Below are 20,334 nucleotides of genomic sequence, written 5' to 3' on the forward strand. Positions count from 1 at the left end.
TTCTTATTTATTCTTAGTAACTGAAGGAGACACTAGACTTACCTACCTTCCCCCACCCCTCTCTCTCTCTCTCTCTCTCTCTCTCTCATTTCACTAATAATGATGGCCTACTTTTGAGGCCTGACTGGGCCAGAACACCTTACTAAGCACAGCTCAGGCTCAGGATTTCATTCAATCAATCACAACTACACCCTGGAGACCCATCCCAGCCTCAGTTTACAGATGCATAAACTGAAGTTTAGAAAGGTTAATTTACTGTTAAAAGGTGACAGAGGCAGAGCCAGTTGGGGACAGGCCTGGTTCCAGCCTGGATGCATCTGGTTTTACAGCCCCACATCTGACCTCTGTCATTTTCCATGAATGGTTGGGATTGCTTGGTTTCGTTCAGAAGGCTGTGAGAGTGGGAGAGGAGAGGAGAAATTAGAGAGTAGTCTTGATTGGGCTACTTCCTTCTCATGTTGTACTCAGGGGCTGATAGCCTTCCTTCCATAGACATGCTTCTGCTGCTGCTGGAACAAAATACTTTTAATGCATGACCCAATCAGTGCTTAACGGTCCCATCTTTTCATCTGTTTCCAAGAGTCCTAGAGGGGCCATTCTAACCATGGCAAGAACATTTCTCACCTGTAAATTGGTGGGAGGGGGAAGCATTTCCTTTGTTTATTCAATTAACTTCCAATGTGTACTCTTGGGTGATATACTTTATTGTAATTTTTATTGAAGCATCTCAAATAGTTAAGTGCACTTATCCTAAATGTAGAGCTCGGTTGATTTAAGTTAAATGAACACATATATGTGGCCCTCACTGAGATCAAATGATAGAATATTTCCAGCACCCCTATCCCTATCAGTGATAATTCTCACACTAATTCTTACCACTAATCTGTGGCCAGAGATTGGATTTGCTTGTTTCTGTGAAACCTCCTCCGTGGTGGCTGCCTTGTTTTGCTCACTAGTGTGTCTGTGAAACTCATCCAGGTTACCGTATGCTGTGGAGTTTGTTCCTTTGCATCACTGTCAAGTAATCTAATGCACTGGGATTAGAATTCTTTTGGTTGGTTGGTTGGTTTTGTGCTGGTACTGGGGCTTGAATTCAGGGCCTGAGTGTTTTCCCTTAGCTTTTCTGCTCAAGGCTGGTGCTCTATTGCTTAAGCCACAGCTCTACTTCTGGCTTTGTAGTGGCAAACTGGAGATAAGAGTCTGACAGATTTTCCTGCTTGGGATGGCTTCCAACTGGAATCCTCAGATCCTCAGTCTCTTGAGTAGCTAGGATTACAGACACGAGCAACCAGTTTCTGGCTGACATTAGAATTCAAATTCTTGTACAAACATAAATGTGATTCTCTTGGACCTTTACATAGGAGTAAAATTTGGGGTCATGAGAACAGAAGTTACAGTAGTTCTTTTCACCAGAGTTTAATAATTAGGACGGGCTAAACAGACCTGGAAGGATTAAGCTGGCAATAGATAAGCAAACATAATACCTGCAGGAGCAGATCACGGAACCAGGTCTCAGACCAAAAAGGAAAGTCCTTCTGGTTCTGGTCCTCCGATAGCAATGAATCACAGCTGACCCATGTCCTTTAAACATTTGGTGTTGGCCGATTTTTTTTTTTTAATGCTGTCTATTTTATGATGCATAGTATTATTCCATTGTGGCTTCAAATATTTTGCTCATTTTTCAGTTAGTTGTGTTTTCCATATGATTTGTAGAATCTTTTGTATATTTTGAATGAATCCTTTGTGAGATAAATTATAAAAGTATTTGTATTTTCACTTTTTTTTTTTTAACATTTATTTTGGTTCATGTCTCAGGTTTCAATCCTTGGTCCCTTGATTTAATGTTTCTGGATCTGTCATAGGACATGACAGTATGCCATGAGGGAAGGCCGTGGTGTCTGCTGTGAGGGGAAGGAAGAAGGGAAGGAGAGAGACCGAACAGATGAAAGAGAAGAGAATAGAACACCTCTTTTTTGCTATCTTCATTGTATCTTATAACAAAAGAATCAGTTTTAATAAAAGTCCAGGATATCATTCTTTTCCTTAATGGTAGTACTTTCATATCCTATTTATTTCATATCCTATTTTAATTTATTTTTCAATTATCTTTCAAGACTTGCACAGAAGGGTTACAATTCAACATGTCAACGTATAAGTATATTGCATCTTGATCAGTGTCATCCCTTCCATCATTCTCCCCCTGCATCTATCCTGACCCCACCAACCCCCTTTTAAGAAATTTCCATCCACTTAAAGACTAGGAAACGTTTCTCTTGCAATATCTTCCCGAGGCTTCATTGTTTTACCTTTTTACATTCAGACCCACCATCCATCTGGAAATGATCTTTATGTATGATATAAGAAAAGAAGTGGAGGTTCCCCCCCCCCCCGCCACTGTGTGAATGCCCAATTGATCTACTACCAACTGTTGAAAAGCTATTTTTCCCCATTGTATTACAGTGACACCAGGAATGGAATATATGTGGTTTATTGCTTAACTGTATACCTTTTCTCTTTTTTTCCTCAATCAGCTTTCTTAGGGATTTATCAAGTTATTAATCTCTTCAAAGCACCAACATTTTTCTAGTGTGATTTTTTTTCTATTGTATTGATTTCTGCTCTTATCATATTTCTTGCATCCTGCCTTTGATGAGCTTAAATTGTTTTCTCTAGCTTTTGGAGATAGATGCTTAACTCATCAGTTTTCAGTTTTAAAAAATTCTAACATGCATTTAAGGCTATAACACTGTTTTAACTATATGTTACTTTTTAACAGTGCTGAGAATTGAACTCAAGGCATCCCATATGCTAAGCAAATGCTTGATCATTGAATGACGCCCCCAGCCCTTCATCATACAATTTTTTAATGTTATGATTCAGTTATTCTGCTCAAAATGCCTTATTCCCTTTCTAATTTTTCTCTATGGAAATTATGTGATAAGTTTCTGAATCTGTGGGCCAAATATTTTGGAGATTTTCCTCCAAATCTTTGGATTTTCCTTCATATCTTTCTTTTATTCAAGTCACAAAAGTATTTATGTGTTCAGTACAGTTTCATTAATTTGAAACATGAAACTTGCTTATGGGTCAGAATACGGTCAGTTTTTCCAAATGTGAACTGGATAGTTAAGATGAATGTAGAGCGCGCAGTTGTCAGGGCTATATTGGTATTTGTCATTAAGTCAAGTTTGTTCATCATGGTATTGGGCTCCTCCACATCCTATGGATTTTTGTTTTCTCATTCTATCAGTAGTGACAGTGACATTTTTTAACTTCTTCGTCCATGTATTGTGGATCTTAAAAACATCTTCTTTTCATTTTGATTTTATAGATAGGCTATGCCTTCACATACAAGTTTAGCGTTGTTATCCATTCTTGATAAATTGACCCTTTTATGAACCATCTCTTTTTCTCACTAATACCAATACTTGCTTTAGAGTCTACTTCATCTACACCAATTTCCTCTTGGTTGGAGTTTATACAGTTTTAGCTTTTCTATCTTTTTATATTCAGCTTTTTCATATGCTCCTATGCAAGCAGCTCACAATTGGATTTTGATTTATATAACATGCCAATCTTTATATTTTACTTGGGTTTTTTAGCCCATTCATATTGAAATCTAACACTTTATTCTGTGTTCTTTCTCAATCATTTCTTGTCTTCTTTTTTTTATTAGATACTTGTTATTCCATTCCTTTGGCCTCAGAGCACTAATTTTACCATTTTTATTGAGATATTGCAACCATTCAATTTCATTTAATCTTCATATTGCATGCAATTTAATTCATCAGTTACATTTTTACCTTACAGGGCATTTCCTTTTTATGTAACTATGCATTCACCTCAGTAACTTTCTTTTGGCCTGAAGAGTTTTCTTCAGTGCTGTGATTTTTTTAAAAATCTCTTTCTGATGTATTTTCTCAGTTTTTGTTTGCAAAAATATACCTTAATTTTACCTTCTTGTAGTTTACTGTATAAATACCTTTATTTTTACTAGATACAAAATGTAAGCTTTCCCCCCAGTCTTTCAAAGGTGCCATTTCATTTTCTTGTTCCATCATTTTCTCTTAAAAAGTCTACTATTATTGTTGTTCCTTTGTAGATAATGTCTATCCAATCTCCTCCACCTTCTCTCTAGTCATTTTTAAGCTTTTCTATGTGTGCTTGAATACCCAACTATGTTGCAATGAGTACCTCGAGAAGGTTTCCTTTAGATTAATCTTGTTTGGGATTTGTGAAGTTCTCAAATTTCTGACCTGATGCTTTTCATCAGTTAAAATAGCTCCTATATGCGAATTCTAGGGTCTGGGTAACCTGTGGGAACTGTTTACTTAGATTGAAGGCACTCGATTCTGTTTTCTACCTTGCTTGGTAGTTTTGGGCTTGATTCTGGGGAATGTATCTGAAGAGCAATAGGGATAACTTCATTGCTGTTCAAAGTTATTTTTGTTGTTAGAATATTGGCAAATCATCTTGAATCATTGAGGAATAGAAATTGTTTCAGAGTGTATGTCTTCCAGAGTCTGCTACACTTACCAGAGCCATTTCTTCTTGATTAATTTTTGTCTCCCTACTACCATGATACTGTTGATAGTAATAGGCTTTATTATTTGAGGCTAATATGCAGCTACATTTTTTGCTTATTTGTGGCTACTTTGAAGCTACTAGTTTCTTGGCCTCTTGCCTTTTGTATGAGCACCTTAAGCATAATGGATTAACTTCTGTGTGAAGAATGTTGAGTGCATATCTTTCTTTTTTTTTTTTTTTGTCGGTCGTGGGGCTTGAACTCTGGGCCTGGACGCTGTCCCTCAGCTCTTCAGCTCAAGGCGAGCGCTCTACCACTTGAGCTACAGCGCCAATTCCGGTTTTCTGGTGGTTTATTGGAGATAGGAGTCTCACGGTCTTTTCTGCCCGGGCTGGCTTTGAACCGCGATCCTCAGATCTCAGCCTCCTGAGTAGCTAGGATTACAGGCGTGAGCCACCAGCGCCCAGCGAGTGCATATCTTTCTGTTTCCATCTTGCAAGATTTATTTGCTTATGTATTTTGTTTTTGCAGTGGTGCTGAGGATCAAACCAAGGGCATTGTGCACACTAGACCAGTGTTCTACCACTGAGCTGTACCCAGAAGCACTCTGCCCAGGCTTTGTGATCCTCAATTCTGGTGACTTTTGTAGCTCTGAACTCTTTAAATTTTTTTTTTTTAATCTCTTAAGGCAGTGAGAATTCTCAAGCTTCTACAATATCCCTTTCAGCTTGGCTTCTATAGCAGGTACAGAGGATTTCCCCTTGGCGCCACGAGTATGGAATTGCCTCAGAGGGAGTTTTTCTCTCCAAATAATGACCCTTTGAGTTCTGGCCATGTTGGTACCACGTTAGTACTTTCAAAACTCTTTATTTGATTATATTTATATTTGCGTTATTAGTACCAGTTAGTTGTATGGGAGGGGGCTCATTTGTACCATATCCATTTATGTGTGCAGTGCATCTTTATCAGACTCCCTCCATGAGTCTCAGTCTCTGTCCTCCTCCTTTCCATACCCATCCCATCGAGCTTACATGCATGTATATAGATTATTTTCACCCCTTTCCCTCTCTCCATTATTGCACCCCGCCCATACCAGTATACACACTTCTGTCAAGACATAAAACTTGTTTAAAAATCCAACTATTGTAAGAGCTCCCAGGAGAACGACTGGTCTAGCACAAATTATATCTCCCTTTCTGAAGTAGAAGTCTATCTCATTTAATTTCCACAATATCAGGAATTAAGTATTGGATCTTTATTTCTAACACTGGAATGTTGTTGTGTGATGGGCTAGATTTCTAAACGTGTTGTTAGTATTTTTGTTGTTGTTGTTGTTGTTGTTGTTGGTCGTGGGGCTTGAACTCTGGGCCTGGGCCCTGTCCCTCAGCTCTTCAGCTCAAGGCTAGTGCTCTAGTCACTGGAGCCACAGTGCCAATTCTGGCTTTCTGAGAGTCTTACAGACTTTTCTGCCCAGGCTGGCTTTGAACTGTGATCCTCAGATCTCATCCTCTTGAGTAGCTAGGATTATAGGTGTGAGTCACCAGTGCCCATCTTGTTAGTATTTTTAATTGCACAAAATAAATAGATCTTATTTGTGACGTTTTCATGATCTACCTTAATCATGTTTGCCTCCCATCATCCTCTCTTCCTTATCCCATCTGTCTTTCCTCATATTTCTCCCTTTATTTTCATGCTTTTTTTCTCTCCCACTTATGTGAGAAAACATGCCATATTTGTCTAAGTTTGGTTTATTTTGCTTAACATGAAGATCTCCAAGTCCATTTATTGTCCTACAAATGACATGACTGGTTATTGTCATTAAATAATGCTCCATAGTATACATATATATGTATATATATGTGTATATGTATATACATCCATATATATATATATGTATATACATACATACACACACACACACACACATACACACACACACACACATTTTCTCTATGTGTCCGGATCCTAGCTTCCTATGAAGCCCACATGGAGTACGGGGGCAACAAACTGTACTTGGTGTTAAAGGGAAAGTGAGTTCCATTCCCTTGTCTGTCCTGAGTCTCACTGCATATGATTTTCAGTGCGCTTGTAACATTGCTATTCCATGGGGGCCATACTGAGCCACAAGGTAGACACTGGCCAAGACAGTGTGGTAATCCTTGGTGTGAATTTCAAGGGCAAGAAAAATTTAAGAATTTGTTTCCCAAAGAAGCAAGATTGGGCCAGGTGCCGGTGGCTCACACCTATAATCCTAGTTACCCAGGAGGCTGAGATCTGAGGATCGCAGTTCGGAGCCAACCCAGGCAGGAAAGTCTGTGAGACTCTTATCTCCAATAAACCACCAGAAAACTAGAAGTGGCGCTGTAGCTCAAATGGTAGAGCGCTCACCTTGAGCTGAAGAGCACCGGGACAGCGCCCAGGCCCAGAGTTTAAAAAAAAAAAAAAAAAAAGAAGCAACAATGGGCATGACCTTTCCAGGATGGCTTCTTGTTCCAGCACCAGTGCTTTTACATTAAGAAATGCAGAGCACTTCCCAAGGGCCAGAACAGCGCATAGTTCCCAGGTCACCTACGTTCAGATGACCTACCTTCCTCTTCTTCATCTGTTTCTGTGCCGTCTTTGCCCACCAAATGACCTTTCTCATCCTTCCCTTTCTGGTACTCCCTCCCACCCTCTCACCTCCCATCTCATCTGCTGTTCCAGTTGGCCTTTATGGGCTCAATGTTGATGTGGTCTTTGTCATCTTGATCATCAGATACCTGGGTCTCTCCATCCATATTAAACTTCAGTGTGTTCCCTCGGTTACCCCTCTCCCTGAGAAGCTATGTCCTAGCTGTGTAAGTACCAGCCACTGAGGAGCCAAAAGGGATTTCTGACTTCTGGCATTGGCTTTAGAATCAGATTTTGAAATTTAAATCTTAACTGTCCTCTGACCAAAAGTTTAATCTGTCCTATCCTTCTACTCAATATCAGAAATTGTATTTAAAAGCATAGAATATTTGATAATTCTAATTTTATTTATCCATTTCTTATTTGTTGTCAATATCAGGGCTAGACCTCAGGGATAGCTTTCTTGTTCACATCTTGTGCTTTACCACTTGAACCACACTTCCAGCGTGGCTGCTACTTAAAGATGGTATCTTTTGGACATTTCTGTCCAAGCTGACTTTGAACTGTGATTCTCTAGATTTCATCCTCCTGAGTAGCTAGCTAGGATTATAGGTGTGAGCCACTGGTACCCAGTTTATATTAGTTCTGAGACAGGATCTTGTTACACAGCCCAGGCTGTGACCTCAAGTTCATAATCCTTCTGCCTCAGTCCTCCATAGTTTTGGTACTGCAGGCAAGAGCGACCATACCAGGCTTCTCTCGTTTTATTTAAACTATTTCAGAACAGAGTAAAGGGAAATCTTCCAAATTTATTGTATAAAATTGGTATCATTTAAATTCCTAAATATGAAAATATGGTACACCGATTTCATTTACAAACAGAAACATTAAAAAAAATCCACTCAAAAACATATTCACAATCATAGCAGTCAAAATCCAGCCACACATTTTAAAACATATACATTACTAAGAAAAACTTATTCCAGAAATACAGTAGAATATTATGAAATCCACTTTATAACTCGTTCTGTTAATAAAGCAGCTAAAGCAAAAAAAAAACCCCTATCATCATTTCCATAAATGCAGAAAAGTACTTGATAAATTTCAACACATATGTATTTTATTTCATTTTTCATTCAACAAATATGTATTTAGCATCTGCTCTAACACTGAGGATATAAGGCTATAAAGATGCCGGCTCATCTCAGCTCTTATTCTTGTGGAGAAAAATAGAATAAGTAAGAAGACAAGCCATTTTAACTAGACTGTACGTTTATTTTAAAACCTCAATTATATGTATATTAATTTCATAATATTGTTTACATAAACTCAGGCAAAATGGCTACAGTTCACTTTATTAAGCTTGTCTTCTTAAAATCAGAAACAAGATAAAAATGCCCACTATGTCCACAACATTTAATGTTGAAGAACTAGTTAAAGCAATAAGACAGGAGAAAATAAAATTTTAGAATTTAGAGTAAAATCACACCTATTGGCAGAGCTGATGAATATACAAATAGGAACTCAAAAGAATCAGAGGAAAAAGCTGTTATAAACAATAAGAAATCTAGCAAGGGAAGAAGTGACATTGTTCAAAAAGAAATGTACTCATTACCTGACTTACATAACTGTAACCCCATTGTACATCACCTTTACATTAACAAGTAAAACATGGGTATTAAAAAACAATCTAAATCAAGTGGATGATTATAAAATTTATATAAGAATAAATTAGATGTGAAGATTCAATTTATGTAACAAAAGACATTTAAAATAAGCACACAGGAAAAATTTAAATATCATTGAAAGAAGTAGAAGTAAATTTGAAGAAATTTGTGGAAATGTTATTAGAGAAGACGCATCATTCTGTAGATGTGACCTTTCCATAAAGTAATGTGCAAGTTTTATTGCAATTACAGAAATTTAGTGAAGTTGTTTTTCTGCGGGTGTAAAATGATTACCTTTATTTTTCCTACATTTTCGTTAACATCAATTAATAATACAAAGAGGTTTCATTTGTATTTGTCGATTTATTCATATCTCTTGATCAGACCCAATCCCTCCATCCCCTGTCCCTCATCTCCCCTCCCCAGTTTCCCAAACCAATTTCAACAAGCTTTATTAATCCATTTTTGCACATGTACATGCAATGTTTAACCCTATGTGCCTTCCACTCTTTCCTTTGTCTCTCCTATTAGTGTCCACACCCACGACAAGACCTGTTTTACATTTCTATCTAGTTTTTAGTGTATGTTATGTTCCAAGAGGTTTCATTTTGCATATATGTATACATTAATTAGCTTGATCCTCCTCTCGATTTCTACATTCCCCAGTTCCCTCCATTATTCAACAGCTTTTAGTGAGTTTTATTTTGCTATCCTCATTTACAGATGCAATGGATTTTGGTATTGGTCACCTTCTAATGTTCTCTCCCCTCTACCAGTCTGCTCAAACAGTCCCACAATTAAAAACATGTTTTCTCTCTGCATGTATGTATGATCCTCTTTGTGTTTTTATATATGTTTTTATTGTAAAAATACTTTACAGAGGGGTTACGATTACATGAGTTAGGTAATGAGTACATTTCCTATCCAGCATTGTTACCTCCTCCTTGGTTTTTCCGCTACCATCCCTTCCCTCCCCACCTCCCTACCTCCTCCCCAAAATTGTAAAGTCCATTTTCAACATAGTGTCTTGTATATCTCATTGTTACAATGGGTGAACCTGTATCCTTATTTCAGCATTTTGTTATTTCCCTTCCCCTCCCCAAATTAGAGAAGTATATATACAAGATGCAGGGCACTGATATCAAATACAGTGAAAACTGGGGTTATACTGTGGGGGAAGAACATACAAAAGAAACAAAAAAAAAATCACATGGTACATTATAAATACGTTAGAAACAATAGCAAGAAAGAAGAAAAACAGTTGTGTCCCTATCTTGGGGTTCATTTCACTTAACATCATCTTACCTGGTCATAGGTACATAGCTTTTGACCTTTTCTGCTTGTCCTACACATATACTAGTTGTTGCCAACAAGGGAAACCATGGGTCCTATGTTTCTTTGGGCCTGGCTTACTTCACTTAATATAATTTTTTCCAAGTCTTTCTATTTCCTAACAAATGGGGCGATGTCATTCTTTCTGATGGAGGCATAGAATTATGTGTGTGTGTGTGTGTGTGTGTGTGTGTGTGTGTGTGTGTGTGTGTGTGTGTGTGTGTGTGTGTATACACCACATTTTCTTTTTTATACATTTTTATTGTAAAAATACAGTACAGAGTGGTTACGGTTACATGAGCAAGGTAATGAATACATTTTCCTATCAAGCATTGTTGCCTCCTCCTTTGTTTTTCCCCTACCATCACTTCCTTCCCTACCTCTACAACTACACTCCCACCCCCACCCTCCTCAACCCCCCTACGCCTCCCCTGCCTAAATTATAAAGTTTGTTTTTCTTTTTATTTTCAAAAGGGACTGTTAAATTCATATTTATTTTATGTTCAAAGTAGTACCTTGGGAGAAAGATGCTTCTGGAGATCTTGGTTTAGTTTACATGTGATAAATAGATCATTTAAGATGGTAATTTAAGCCCTAAAGATTTACTTTAAATACCTGTGTCCTCAGACAAAAAGCATTTTGCATAAACATTTTCAAAATTATTTTACTCTTCTTCCTCTTCCTCTTCCTCCTCCTCTTCTTCTTTTTCTTCTCCTCCTCCTCCTCCTCCTAAAGTTTATCAACATAGTATCTTGTACACCTCATGGTTACAATAGGTCAACCTGTATCCCTATTTAAGCATTTTGTTTTTTCCCTTCCCCTCCCCAAATTAGAGAAGTATATATATAAGATACAGGGCACTGATATCAAATACAGTGAAAACGGGTTATACCGTGAGGGAGGAACATACAAAGAAACAAAAAAAATCACATGGTACATTATAAATACATTAGAAACAATAGCAAAAAAGAAAAGACCACTTGTGTCCCTATCTTGGGGTTCATTTCACTTAACATCATCTTATCTGGTCATACGTACATAACATTTGATCTTTTTTTCTGCCTGTCCCAGACATATACTAGTTATTGCAAATAAGGGAAACCATGGAACCTATGTTTCTTTGGGCCTGGCTTACTTCACTTAATATAATTTTTTCCAAGTCTTTCCATTTTCCTAATAAATGGGGTAATGTCATTCTTTCTGATGGAGGCATAGAATTCCAGTGTGTGTGTGTGTGTGTGTGTGTGTGTGTGTGTGTGTGTGTGTGTGTGTGTGTGTGTGTGTGTGTGTGTGTGTGTGTGTGTGTGTGTGTGTGTGTGTGTGTGTGTGTGTGTGTGTGTGTGTGTACTTACCACATTTTCTTGATCCGTTCATCTACTGAAGGGTGTCTGGGTTGGTTCTATATCTTAGCTATGGTAAATAATGCTGCAATAAACATAGTTGTGCTGATAGCTTTAGTATGGTCTTGTTTGTGATCATTTGGGTAAATGCCCAAAAGTGGAATTGCTGGGTCATAGAGGAGCTCTATGTGGAGTCTTTTGAGGAACCTCCATACTGCTTTCCAAAGTGGTTGAACAAGTTTACACTCCCACCAACAATGCAGTAAGATTCCCTTCTGTCCACATCCCCTCCAGCATCTGTTTTTATTAGAGTTCTAATTCTGTTTTGATTTGCATTTCTTTTATGGCTAGAGAGATTGAGCATTTCTTCATGTGTCTATTGGCCATTCTTATTTCCTCTTCAGAGAAATTTCTCTTTAAGTCTTTAGCCCACTTATTTATCAGGCAGTTGTTTCTTTGAGGATTTGCTGTTGGGGGATTTAATTTTTTAAGTTCTAAGTATAGTTTAGATATGAGACTCTTGTCCATTGTATGGCTAGTGAAGATCTTCTCCCAATCCATAGGCTTTCTATTGATCTTGCTTGCTATGTCCTTTCCCATACAGAAGCTCTGCAGTTTCGTGCAATCCCATTTGTCCAACCTTTCTTTGATTTGTTGTGTTTCTGGGTCTTTATTAAGAAAATTTTGGCCTGTGCCAAGGAGCCCTATAGTTTCTCCTATTCCTTCTTGTAGTGTTTTCAGGGTGTCTGCTTTGACTTCAAGCTCTTTGATCCATTTGGAGTTGATTCTGGTGCAGGGTGATATATAAGGATCTAGCTTCAGTTTTCTACAGGTATTAAACCAATTTTGCTAGCACCATTTACTGAAGAGGCTGAATTTCTTCCATTCTATTTTTTTTTTAGCTCCCGATTAGGTGGCTATAGGTCTGTGGGTTCATTTCTGGGTCTTCAGTTCTATTCCATTGGTCCTCAGGTCTGTTCTTGTGCCAGTACCAAGCTGTTTTGATTACTATGGCTTTATAGTAGAATTTGAAATTTTGGTATTGATATCTCTTTGTGGTTTTTACACACACACTTATCTTTTAGGTCTAGTATCCACATATGAGAGAAAACGTGACCTTTTTCCTTCTGAATCTGACTGACTTTGCTAAACATGATGATCTTCAGTTCCACCCATTTTCCTGCAGACAGCATAATTTCATTCTCCTTTATGATTGAACAATATTCCAGTGTAGTGTATGTGTGGGGAGCTGTTTCTACACCTTGGCTATTATGAATAGTGCCACAGTGAATATGATTGTGCAAAGGCCTCTATTCTGTCTTGAATTACCTTCCTTTAGATATATGCCCAAGCTTGGTATCACTGGATATTTTGGTACTTCTGTTTTTTGTTTTTTGAGAAACATACAAACTGAATTCCATAGTGGCTCCATTCCTAGCAATAGTATATGAAGTTTTCTTTTTCTCTGTGTCCTGGCCAGCATTGATTGCTGTTGGTGTTTGTGGGTTTGTTTTTGTTGTTGCTTATCTTAATGGTATCCGGGTTTAAACTTAGGACCTTCTACTTGTATAGCTGGAGACATACCTCCACACCAGTATTTTTTGCTGGTTATTTTGAGGTTGAAATTGCACACGCTTCTCTGCATAGGTTAATCCTGAGCCTCAATCCTGAGTCTCAGCCTTCTGATTACAGATGAATCACCAGTGCCTGGCTTCCATGTTTGTGTTCTTGTAGATGACCATTCTGACTGGAGTGAGTGAAATGTCAGTGATGTTTTATGACCAAGGATGTTGAGCATTTCTCCATTTCTGCATGACCCAAAAATACTGCATATAGCTGTTTATGGCAATGAAGGTGCCAGGTCCAGGGTCAGGAGTGCTGGGGAGCAGTTTGGGAGTGGCTGGGTTTGACATGATGTATTTCACAGCTTACAAATCTTGCCTTATGCTTATCATTTGTTGTCTTCTTTGAAACCTGATCTGGATAATATCTCCTTGAAAATCAGCATCCTGGACACTCATTTGGTTCATGATGTTGTGTGGTGGGTCTTCCATTGGTTTCCACATATGCTTGTCACTTATTAGAGAGATGTTGGTCAAAGAATGCACTTTCCAGTGCCTCCTCAGCTTTACCTGTACTATTCCTCCTCCCTCCATAACAAGATGCTAGACAAGAATGCTAATGTGTGAGAGACAATGCTATTTCCTTAAACTGCACTAGTGCTGAATGACTGGTTACAGTGGTGCAGAGGAGATGCAAATTTGTTGGTTTTCTGAATCTTTATGCTGTATATCTTTTTTTTGGGGGGGAGGGGAGGTCTGGTCGTGGGCCTGAATTCTGGGCCTGGGTGCTGTCCCTCAGCTCTTCACCTCAAGGCTAGCGCTCTACTACATGAGCCACAGCACCGCTTCTGGCTTTTTTTTTTTTTCTTTTCTGCTTATGTGGTGCTGAGGAATTGAACCCAGGGCCTCATGCATGCAAGGCAAGAGCTCTACTACTGAGCCACCTTCCCAGCCCTGCTGTATATTCTTACTTTGGTTATTTATTATCAAATTTAGGTACTTTTTTCTTTTCTGTTGGTCGTGGGGCTTGAACTCTGGGCCTGGGGGCTGTTCCCCCTCAGCTCTTCAGCTCAAGGTTAGCGTTCTACCACTTGAGCCACAGTACCACTTCCGGCTTTTTCTGCTTATGTGATGCTGAGGAATAGAACCTAGGGCCTTATGCATGCATGGCAAGCACTCTACCACTGAGCCACCTTTCCAGCCCCTGGTACGTTTTTATTAATTGTGAAGCACGGTAAATGTTTCCACCCTTTTTATCCTGCTACTTCTCACTCAGTTTCCTTATTTCTGAGCTTACCTCATATTTTCCCCTTATCCTACCTTTTCTGACATTCTGTTTTCCTTGAGTACCCTCTTCTTCTCAACTCCAGTCCAAAACACTGCCCATTCTTCAGTGCTACTTTCAAAGATTCTTTTTTAAAGTTTTCTTCATGTTTCCAGCTGAATGTGAAATTGTTATTTATCAAGGCAAATCACCCTCTGATTTCCTCAGTAATTTGTATTTCTTCTGTAGCTCAATGTTCAACTGTGAATATTGATACAGAGACTCTGTTTACCTAGGTAATTTCTAAAATGGTTTTCTTGTTGCACTATACATCACTGGCATCAAAAAGATAAGATTGAATTAGGAAAATCTAAAATCTTAGCTTCTTCCCATGGCATGGGCTGAACATCTAAGTTGTTCTTTAAGATTCTAGCCTTTGAAAACTATGAGTTGGATATAGTGATAATGCCAAGACCCTCACAGAAGCAGTGATGGTCTTGGCTTTGACAATGAAATGTAGAAACGGTGCTGGTCAGATACTCCTGATTCTAGGGGAAGCTAATGTTTTCCCTGGGGCCCTAAGCAATTACATGCTGGGCAGAGGGGTGGGACATGAGTTTGAAACATTGTCTTTCTTGATACTTGGAACTAACCCATAATCCACACAAGGTAATCTCTGAAAGTTAACTATGTTTACTTAAAGCCACAAGAGAATATAATCTTTACCAGGTGGTTCACACCTGTAATCCTAGCTTACTCAGGAGTCTGAGATGGGAGGATTATGATTCAAATCCAGCCTTGGGCAGAAAAGTCCATGAGACTTTTATCTCCAATTTAAAAAAGTTCTGGAGTGGAGTTGTGACTCAAGTGTGGCAGAGCATTATCTATGAGCAAAACTGAATAAGGACCCTGAGTTCATGTCCCGGTACCATAGAAACAACAACAGCAAAAAGCCCAAAGTCCTTCAAACAAGTTGTTTACCTTTATAGGAGTGTGTGTGTGATATGAGATTAGTGGACCCAGCCAGCCAAGTGTCATATTCTTCCTAGCATGCTCACCCTTTTGTGACTGTGTGATAGACAAGAGGTGATGAATTTGCAAGTTTCTATACGTGTGAATTATTCTTCAAAAACAAAAGTCTTTCCTTTTCTTCCAGGAGTCCAGAGGCTTTGAAGTCACAAGAAGAGAAGGTAGGAAAATGCACTCATATCCATTTTATTCTCAGGGCTGACATTTTAGAAGGCAGTTTTGTGGAAACTAAGCTGAACTTCAGACTGTGGGCAGCCTGTTCTTTGAAATTTCGGGTGGCCTTTTCTGGTTGATGAGACTGCTTGACACTTGCCTCTAGAGACTTAGAAACTGAAGGCCAGGTTTGCCTGTGAAAAGCTAGGGTTTCTACCTTTGAGTATCAGAGGTGGGGGGCCTGGGGAGCTGGCTCATTTGCAATCATGTTTCATGGACTCTTAAGAGAGGCATTATTTTTGAGTGAAGGCTGAAGTAATTACTTGAATTTGCTGAGCAAAAACTACGTCGATAAGAACAAAAATGGTTTACAGTTTGAGAAATCTCAATATGGGAAAGGCGATGCCACTGTGAAAAATATTTCTGATTAAATTTTCACAGCTTCAGCTAAGCTGAAATAGAAATAACCAATTAATTTTCCCTTTGAAAACAATTCCGTAATGTTCTCTTTTCCCTGCCAGTATTCCTCTAGCACATTTGTTTTCTGGTCTCTCAGGTGAGCATACATGGTTGGTAATTTCAGAAACCTTCCAGTGGAAATTGAAATTTCTTTTATTTACTTTCAGCAATACCTAGTCTCTAATAAGACGATGTCTCCTATTTGATCTGTGGGATCACTGATAATCATCTCCTAATTGTAGGGATGTGAGGAAGAGTCAGCAGCCAACCTGAGTTCTTGCTTGAGAGCATGGCCTTTGGTTTTAACCCCATGTCCATCTCTGTGGTATTGTCTTCAAAAAGAATGATGGGGTAAAAATGGTATTGACTACTAAATCTAATAAATCTTTGCCTTCTCTTTGTTTTCTATGTTATACAACATGATGAAAGGCTTGGATGGCCAGGTTACCATTTTGTATTTCTAGAGCATAGCATAGTGGTGGACTGCTCTGGTTGCTGCTGTCCACGGTGCTGAAATCTTAAATTCAAAAGATCTGAGTTTCTTACTCCAGGATGAACTTCCTGGCTTTCATTTCCACTTGCCATTGCCTTTGGTTTTTAGACACAGAGCCCTCTGTATTCATAGAGTGAACTACATTGTTTGGATATTAATACCAAATCAAACTGGATGAAGGTGAAGGGGGCAAAGAAGGGTGTTTGTTTGTTTTTTTAATATTCAAAGTTGTATTTGCATGGGTACAGTGACCATGTAAGTTACAGAGAAATAGCCATAATGAGGAGAGAGGATGACATGAACTTTGGCTTTGAATAATATGCTATTCGTGTCAGTACACCTGAGTGTGAATGTTTGGAATTAGTTTGCATTAAAGAATCACATATAAACTTAACCTTTCTGAAATCATACTGTCCTTGTGCTGGCAATGTCTTTATGATTGGAGAACACATATAGTTTTATTCAAAGGTATAAAAAAAACCTTGGTTATTTTACAGCTTCCTCAGAAGAATGAGTGCCCTTGTTCATCCATAGCGTCCTGCTCTCTGAGTAGCTGACTAGGAAGTAGTCAATTTGTCCTGACATCACACAGAATTTCTCCTCCTATTGTGAAATGATGTCTTTTTTGCCTATTTCTGTCAAAGTCAAAATGTTTTGCGTGTTTTGATCTCAACAGTTATAACCTGGCAGGCAAGGGGAAAGAAGGAAGGAAGGAAGGAAGGAAGGAAGGAAGGAAGGAAGGAAGGAAGGAAGGAAGGAAAGGAAGGAAAGAAGGAAGGAAAGAAAGGACCTTACAGATTGGTTCCAAGTATTCTTGGGGGGGGGGGGGTCTGAGAAATGTTCTGACATCATTATGGTGTTGCTAATCTCCAGAATAGTGTGAGTATAAAAATAAGAGAGACACTATGGATACTTGTGCAAATTATCATCCCCACATGTACAAATAGATCATGATTACCTAGCCATACACTCAGGCTGGCTGGTCCTTGCTCTAACTCACCCTGGAACTGACGACTGTGTTGTCATTTGGCATTCCATGCAGTGCCCTTTGCAAACCCTGCTTTAGGGAATGCTGCTCTATCCTCGGGTACCAGGACCTGTCTTTCTTGGACCATGCCTGACTGCAGTGGTGAGGCAGTGACAATGATAAGCACTTCTGGTTTGTTGCAAAGCTTTCAGAGAGCTCTCATGGTCCTCCTTTTTAGCTCTCAGTCTTCTGTGTCACACAAGCACAACAGACAGCCCCTTATCCATGAGCCTCCTTCCTTCCTTTACATATGAATTTCCCTCCACACCCTGCCACTATGATGCACTGAACCTCTCTCTGATGCGAGGTCATGGCTTTAAGAACCTGATCTGGCTTCATCACAGCCATGGGCTTCTCTATATAATGTTGGCTGTCAAATCTAGCGAACCAAGAGGATTCCTTGGAAACAAAATTCCGGGGGGCTTGGTGTCCAAGGTAGACTTGTGGTAAGGACCCTCTCAGAGAAAGATATAGTAGCAGCGATTAAGATAGGATTCCAAGTCCAATAGAATGTCTCCTGGTAAGGGCACATTCCCTCCTCAGGGAAATGAAGCCCTGTTCCTTCTGGGCCATCCTGCTACTAACCTTCCTCTCCTCATGCCCAGAACCCTTTCTGTGCTCAGAGAAGGAGAGCGATGGCTTCGTCTTGGTCTGCTTTTATAACACACAGGTATTTTTATACCTCTCTCTAGACACCTAAAATTTAATTTCAACCTTTTCTGAAGCTTCAGCAAGAGGTGCCAACTTCACCTCTCCCAGACACTCCCTTGTCCACTCTGAGGACCGGTGCTGATTGAGACTGCCAGAATCCATCGACTCAAACCAGTACTTTTCTCTGACTGATCCCATCACATTGAATTATAGCTGTGAGAGAACACTCGAGTGAGCTGCACAAGAGCCTGGGATAATTCCGCCCTTGTCGGCCATCTCTAAAGGAGCAGGGGGTGATCTGTAAACTACTCCAGATGTCTGTGATTGTGCTTGTGATTAGGGGCTTTGGGATTTGGGATGGGCACAGATGTCACATTACATTACTCACCCTCCCAAAGTTGGCTCATTCTCTTGTGTGTTCCAGCCCAGCCCAGCCTGGCCTGACTTCCAGCAAGACTGTAAGGGAGACTAGGAGAGGAAAGACGCTGCTGCTGTCTTCAGGGAAAGGGAAAAAAGGGAGTGACAGTCACACACAGGCTGGGTGCCTCCTCGCTCAGGCTGCTTGGCAATGCAAATCTGCTACATAAACACGACCTGCCAGTCCTGAGGGCGAAGCCAGAGCCTCACTTCCCCAAAACCCTGGGAATGAGTTTCTAATTGGCAGCTGCCTCTAATAGCCCCCTTTATAGTTCTCTGCATCTGGATGAACTTCAGCTATCAGAACCATGTTCTGTTTACCGTTCATTTAGATTTGGTTTAGCAGATGTTCTGTGGATCTCTCGGTTGCCTGCATAATCGATCTCAGTATAATGTGAAGTGGCTGACTCTCTTGGAAGAAACAGATTAATAAACTCCCAGGTTCTTTCGAGGTAACTTCTTCAATGGCTGCAGATGGAGGAAATTTCAAAGGAAGCCATACAGATTTGACAGTGCCTGGGGCAGTGAATCCTTTTCCATTCCATGCTTCCATCTGGGGAAAGAGATGGGACTTCTCCCCAGCCCACACCCTCACTCCCAGATAGTGCAATGTCGCTGGTTCCTCTGTACTCATTCGGCTTAAGGAAACAGAGTAGTTTCTGTCTCTTTATACTCCTAATCTCACAGACATTGGCTGTTCTGGAGAGTGATACCTTTGTTATTAGCTAATGTCCCTAGATGCCCCAAGGTGAATGGGAAAGGGAGGTGTGGTGAGCTGGGGTGTTTTGCTCTGTGTGTGTGTGTGTATGTGTGTGTATGCATGCATGTATGTGCATGTCAGTACTGAGGCTTGACTTCTGGGCTTTGAGATCTCACTTGGCTTTTTGACTCAAGGCTGGCATTCTACCACTTGAGACAATCCTCTACTTCTACTTTATTCTGGGTAATCGGAAATAAGAACTTTACTGACTTTTCTGCCTGGTTGGGCTCTAAACCTTGATCTTCAGATCTCAGCCCTCTGAGTAGCTAGAATTATAGGCTTGAGCCACCAGCTTGTGTTCCGCTTTTCAAGTGCAAGGATTTGATATTCAGTTTTGATCACAGTCAGTAGAATCCCTGCTTTCTGCTTATAGTGTTACTTTGGCTTAGTTACTCAACCTCATTTGAAAAACAAATAAGCAGGGATGGTCAGTAGTCCAACTCTGGGTTCTAGAAATCCACCATGTACTGACTTGAGACCTGATAATGCTTCTAAGACTATAGGATTTAAAGGTGGATCTGGCCTCAAGGACAGTTAGTACAAAGGTCTTTCCTTCCTTCGCTTGGCATGTTGGTCTCTTCCTGACTGCTTGCCAACTCAGGGTATGAAACTGCTTTCTCTAGAGCAGCAGCAAGAAAGTCCCAGCAAGGTCTCAGCTTTGCTGAGCTCATATCTAATCAGTGGTGAAGAATGTTTTCTCTGGCACAGGCCATTTAGATATTTGTAACATCACATGCAAGCCACACAAAATTATCAATACAAGCAGATGGTTGTGGGGGGCGCAGCCCACAAGAGCCAAAGTGAAGCATACCTGTCTGCACTGTTGTATACCAAATGATTTTACTGGCCTTGCATGTATGGCTCATGGGCTGAATGTTCCCTACCCCTCTAAACCACCTATGGCTGAAGGGTGGGAGGAAGTGCTATTTTATAATTGGCTAGGTGTGATCACATGCTCTTCCTTGAACTTTCACAAAATCCTCCTGACACACCACAGGGAATGGTTTGGTTGTCAAAGGAAGGATCTTGTGTAGGCATGCCATCA

The 20,334-nt window shown here is 39.8% G+C and overlaps 1 protein-coding gene across 1 annotated transcript in view; it reads left to right on the forward strand.

Annotated features, from left to right (window-relative positions):
• The window catches only part of Fstl4 (follistatin like 4), a 313,515-nt gene that overhangs the window by 26,965 nt on the left and 266,216 nt on the right, over positions 1–20,334 (forward strand). The window contains 1 exon segment of the mRNA XM_042689005.1: positions 15,457–15,490. Coding sequence (XP_042544939.1) covers positions 15,457–15,490 — 34 coding nt within the window.

Source organism: Dipodomys spectabilis, unplaced genomic scaffold (genome assembly GCF_019054845.1).
Source record: "Dipodomys spectabilis isolate Male_0828 unplaced genomic scaffold, ASM1905484v1 ptg000119l, whole genome shotgun sequence".
NCBI classification, from domain to species: Eukaryota; Metazoa; Chordata; class Mammalia; order Rodentia; family Heteromyidae; genus Dipodomys; species Dipodomys spectabilis.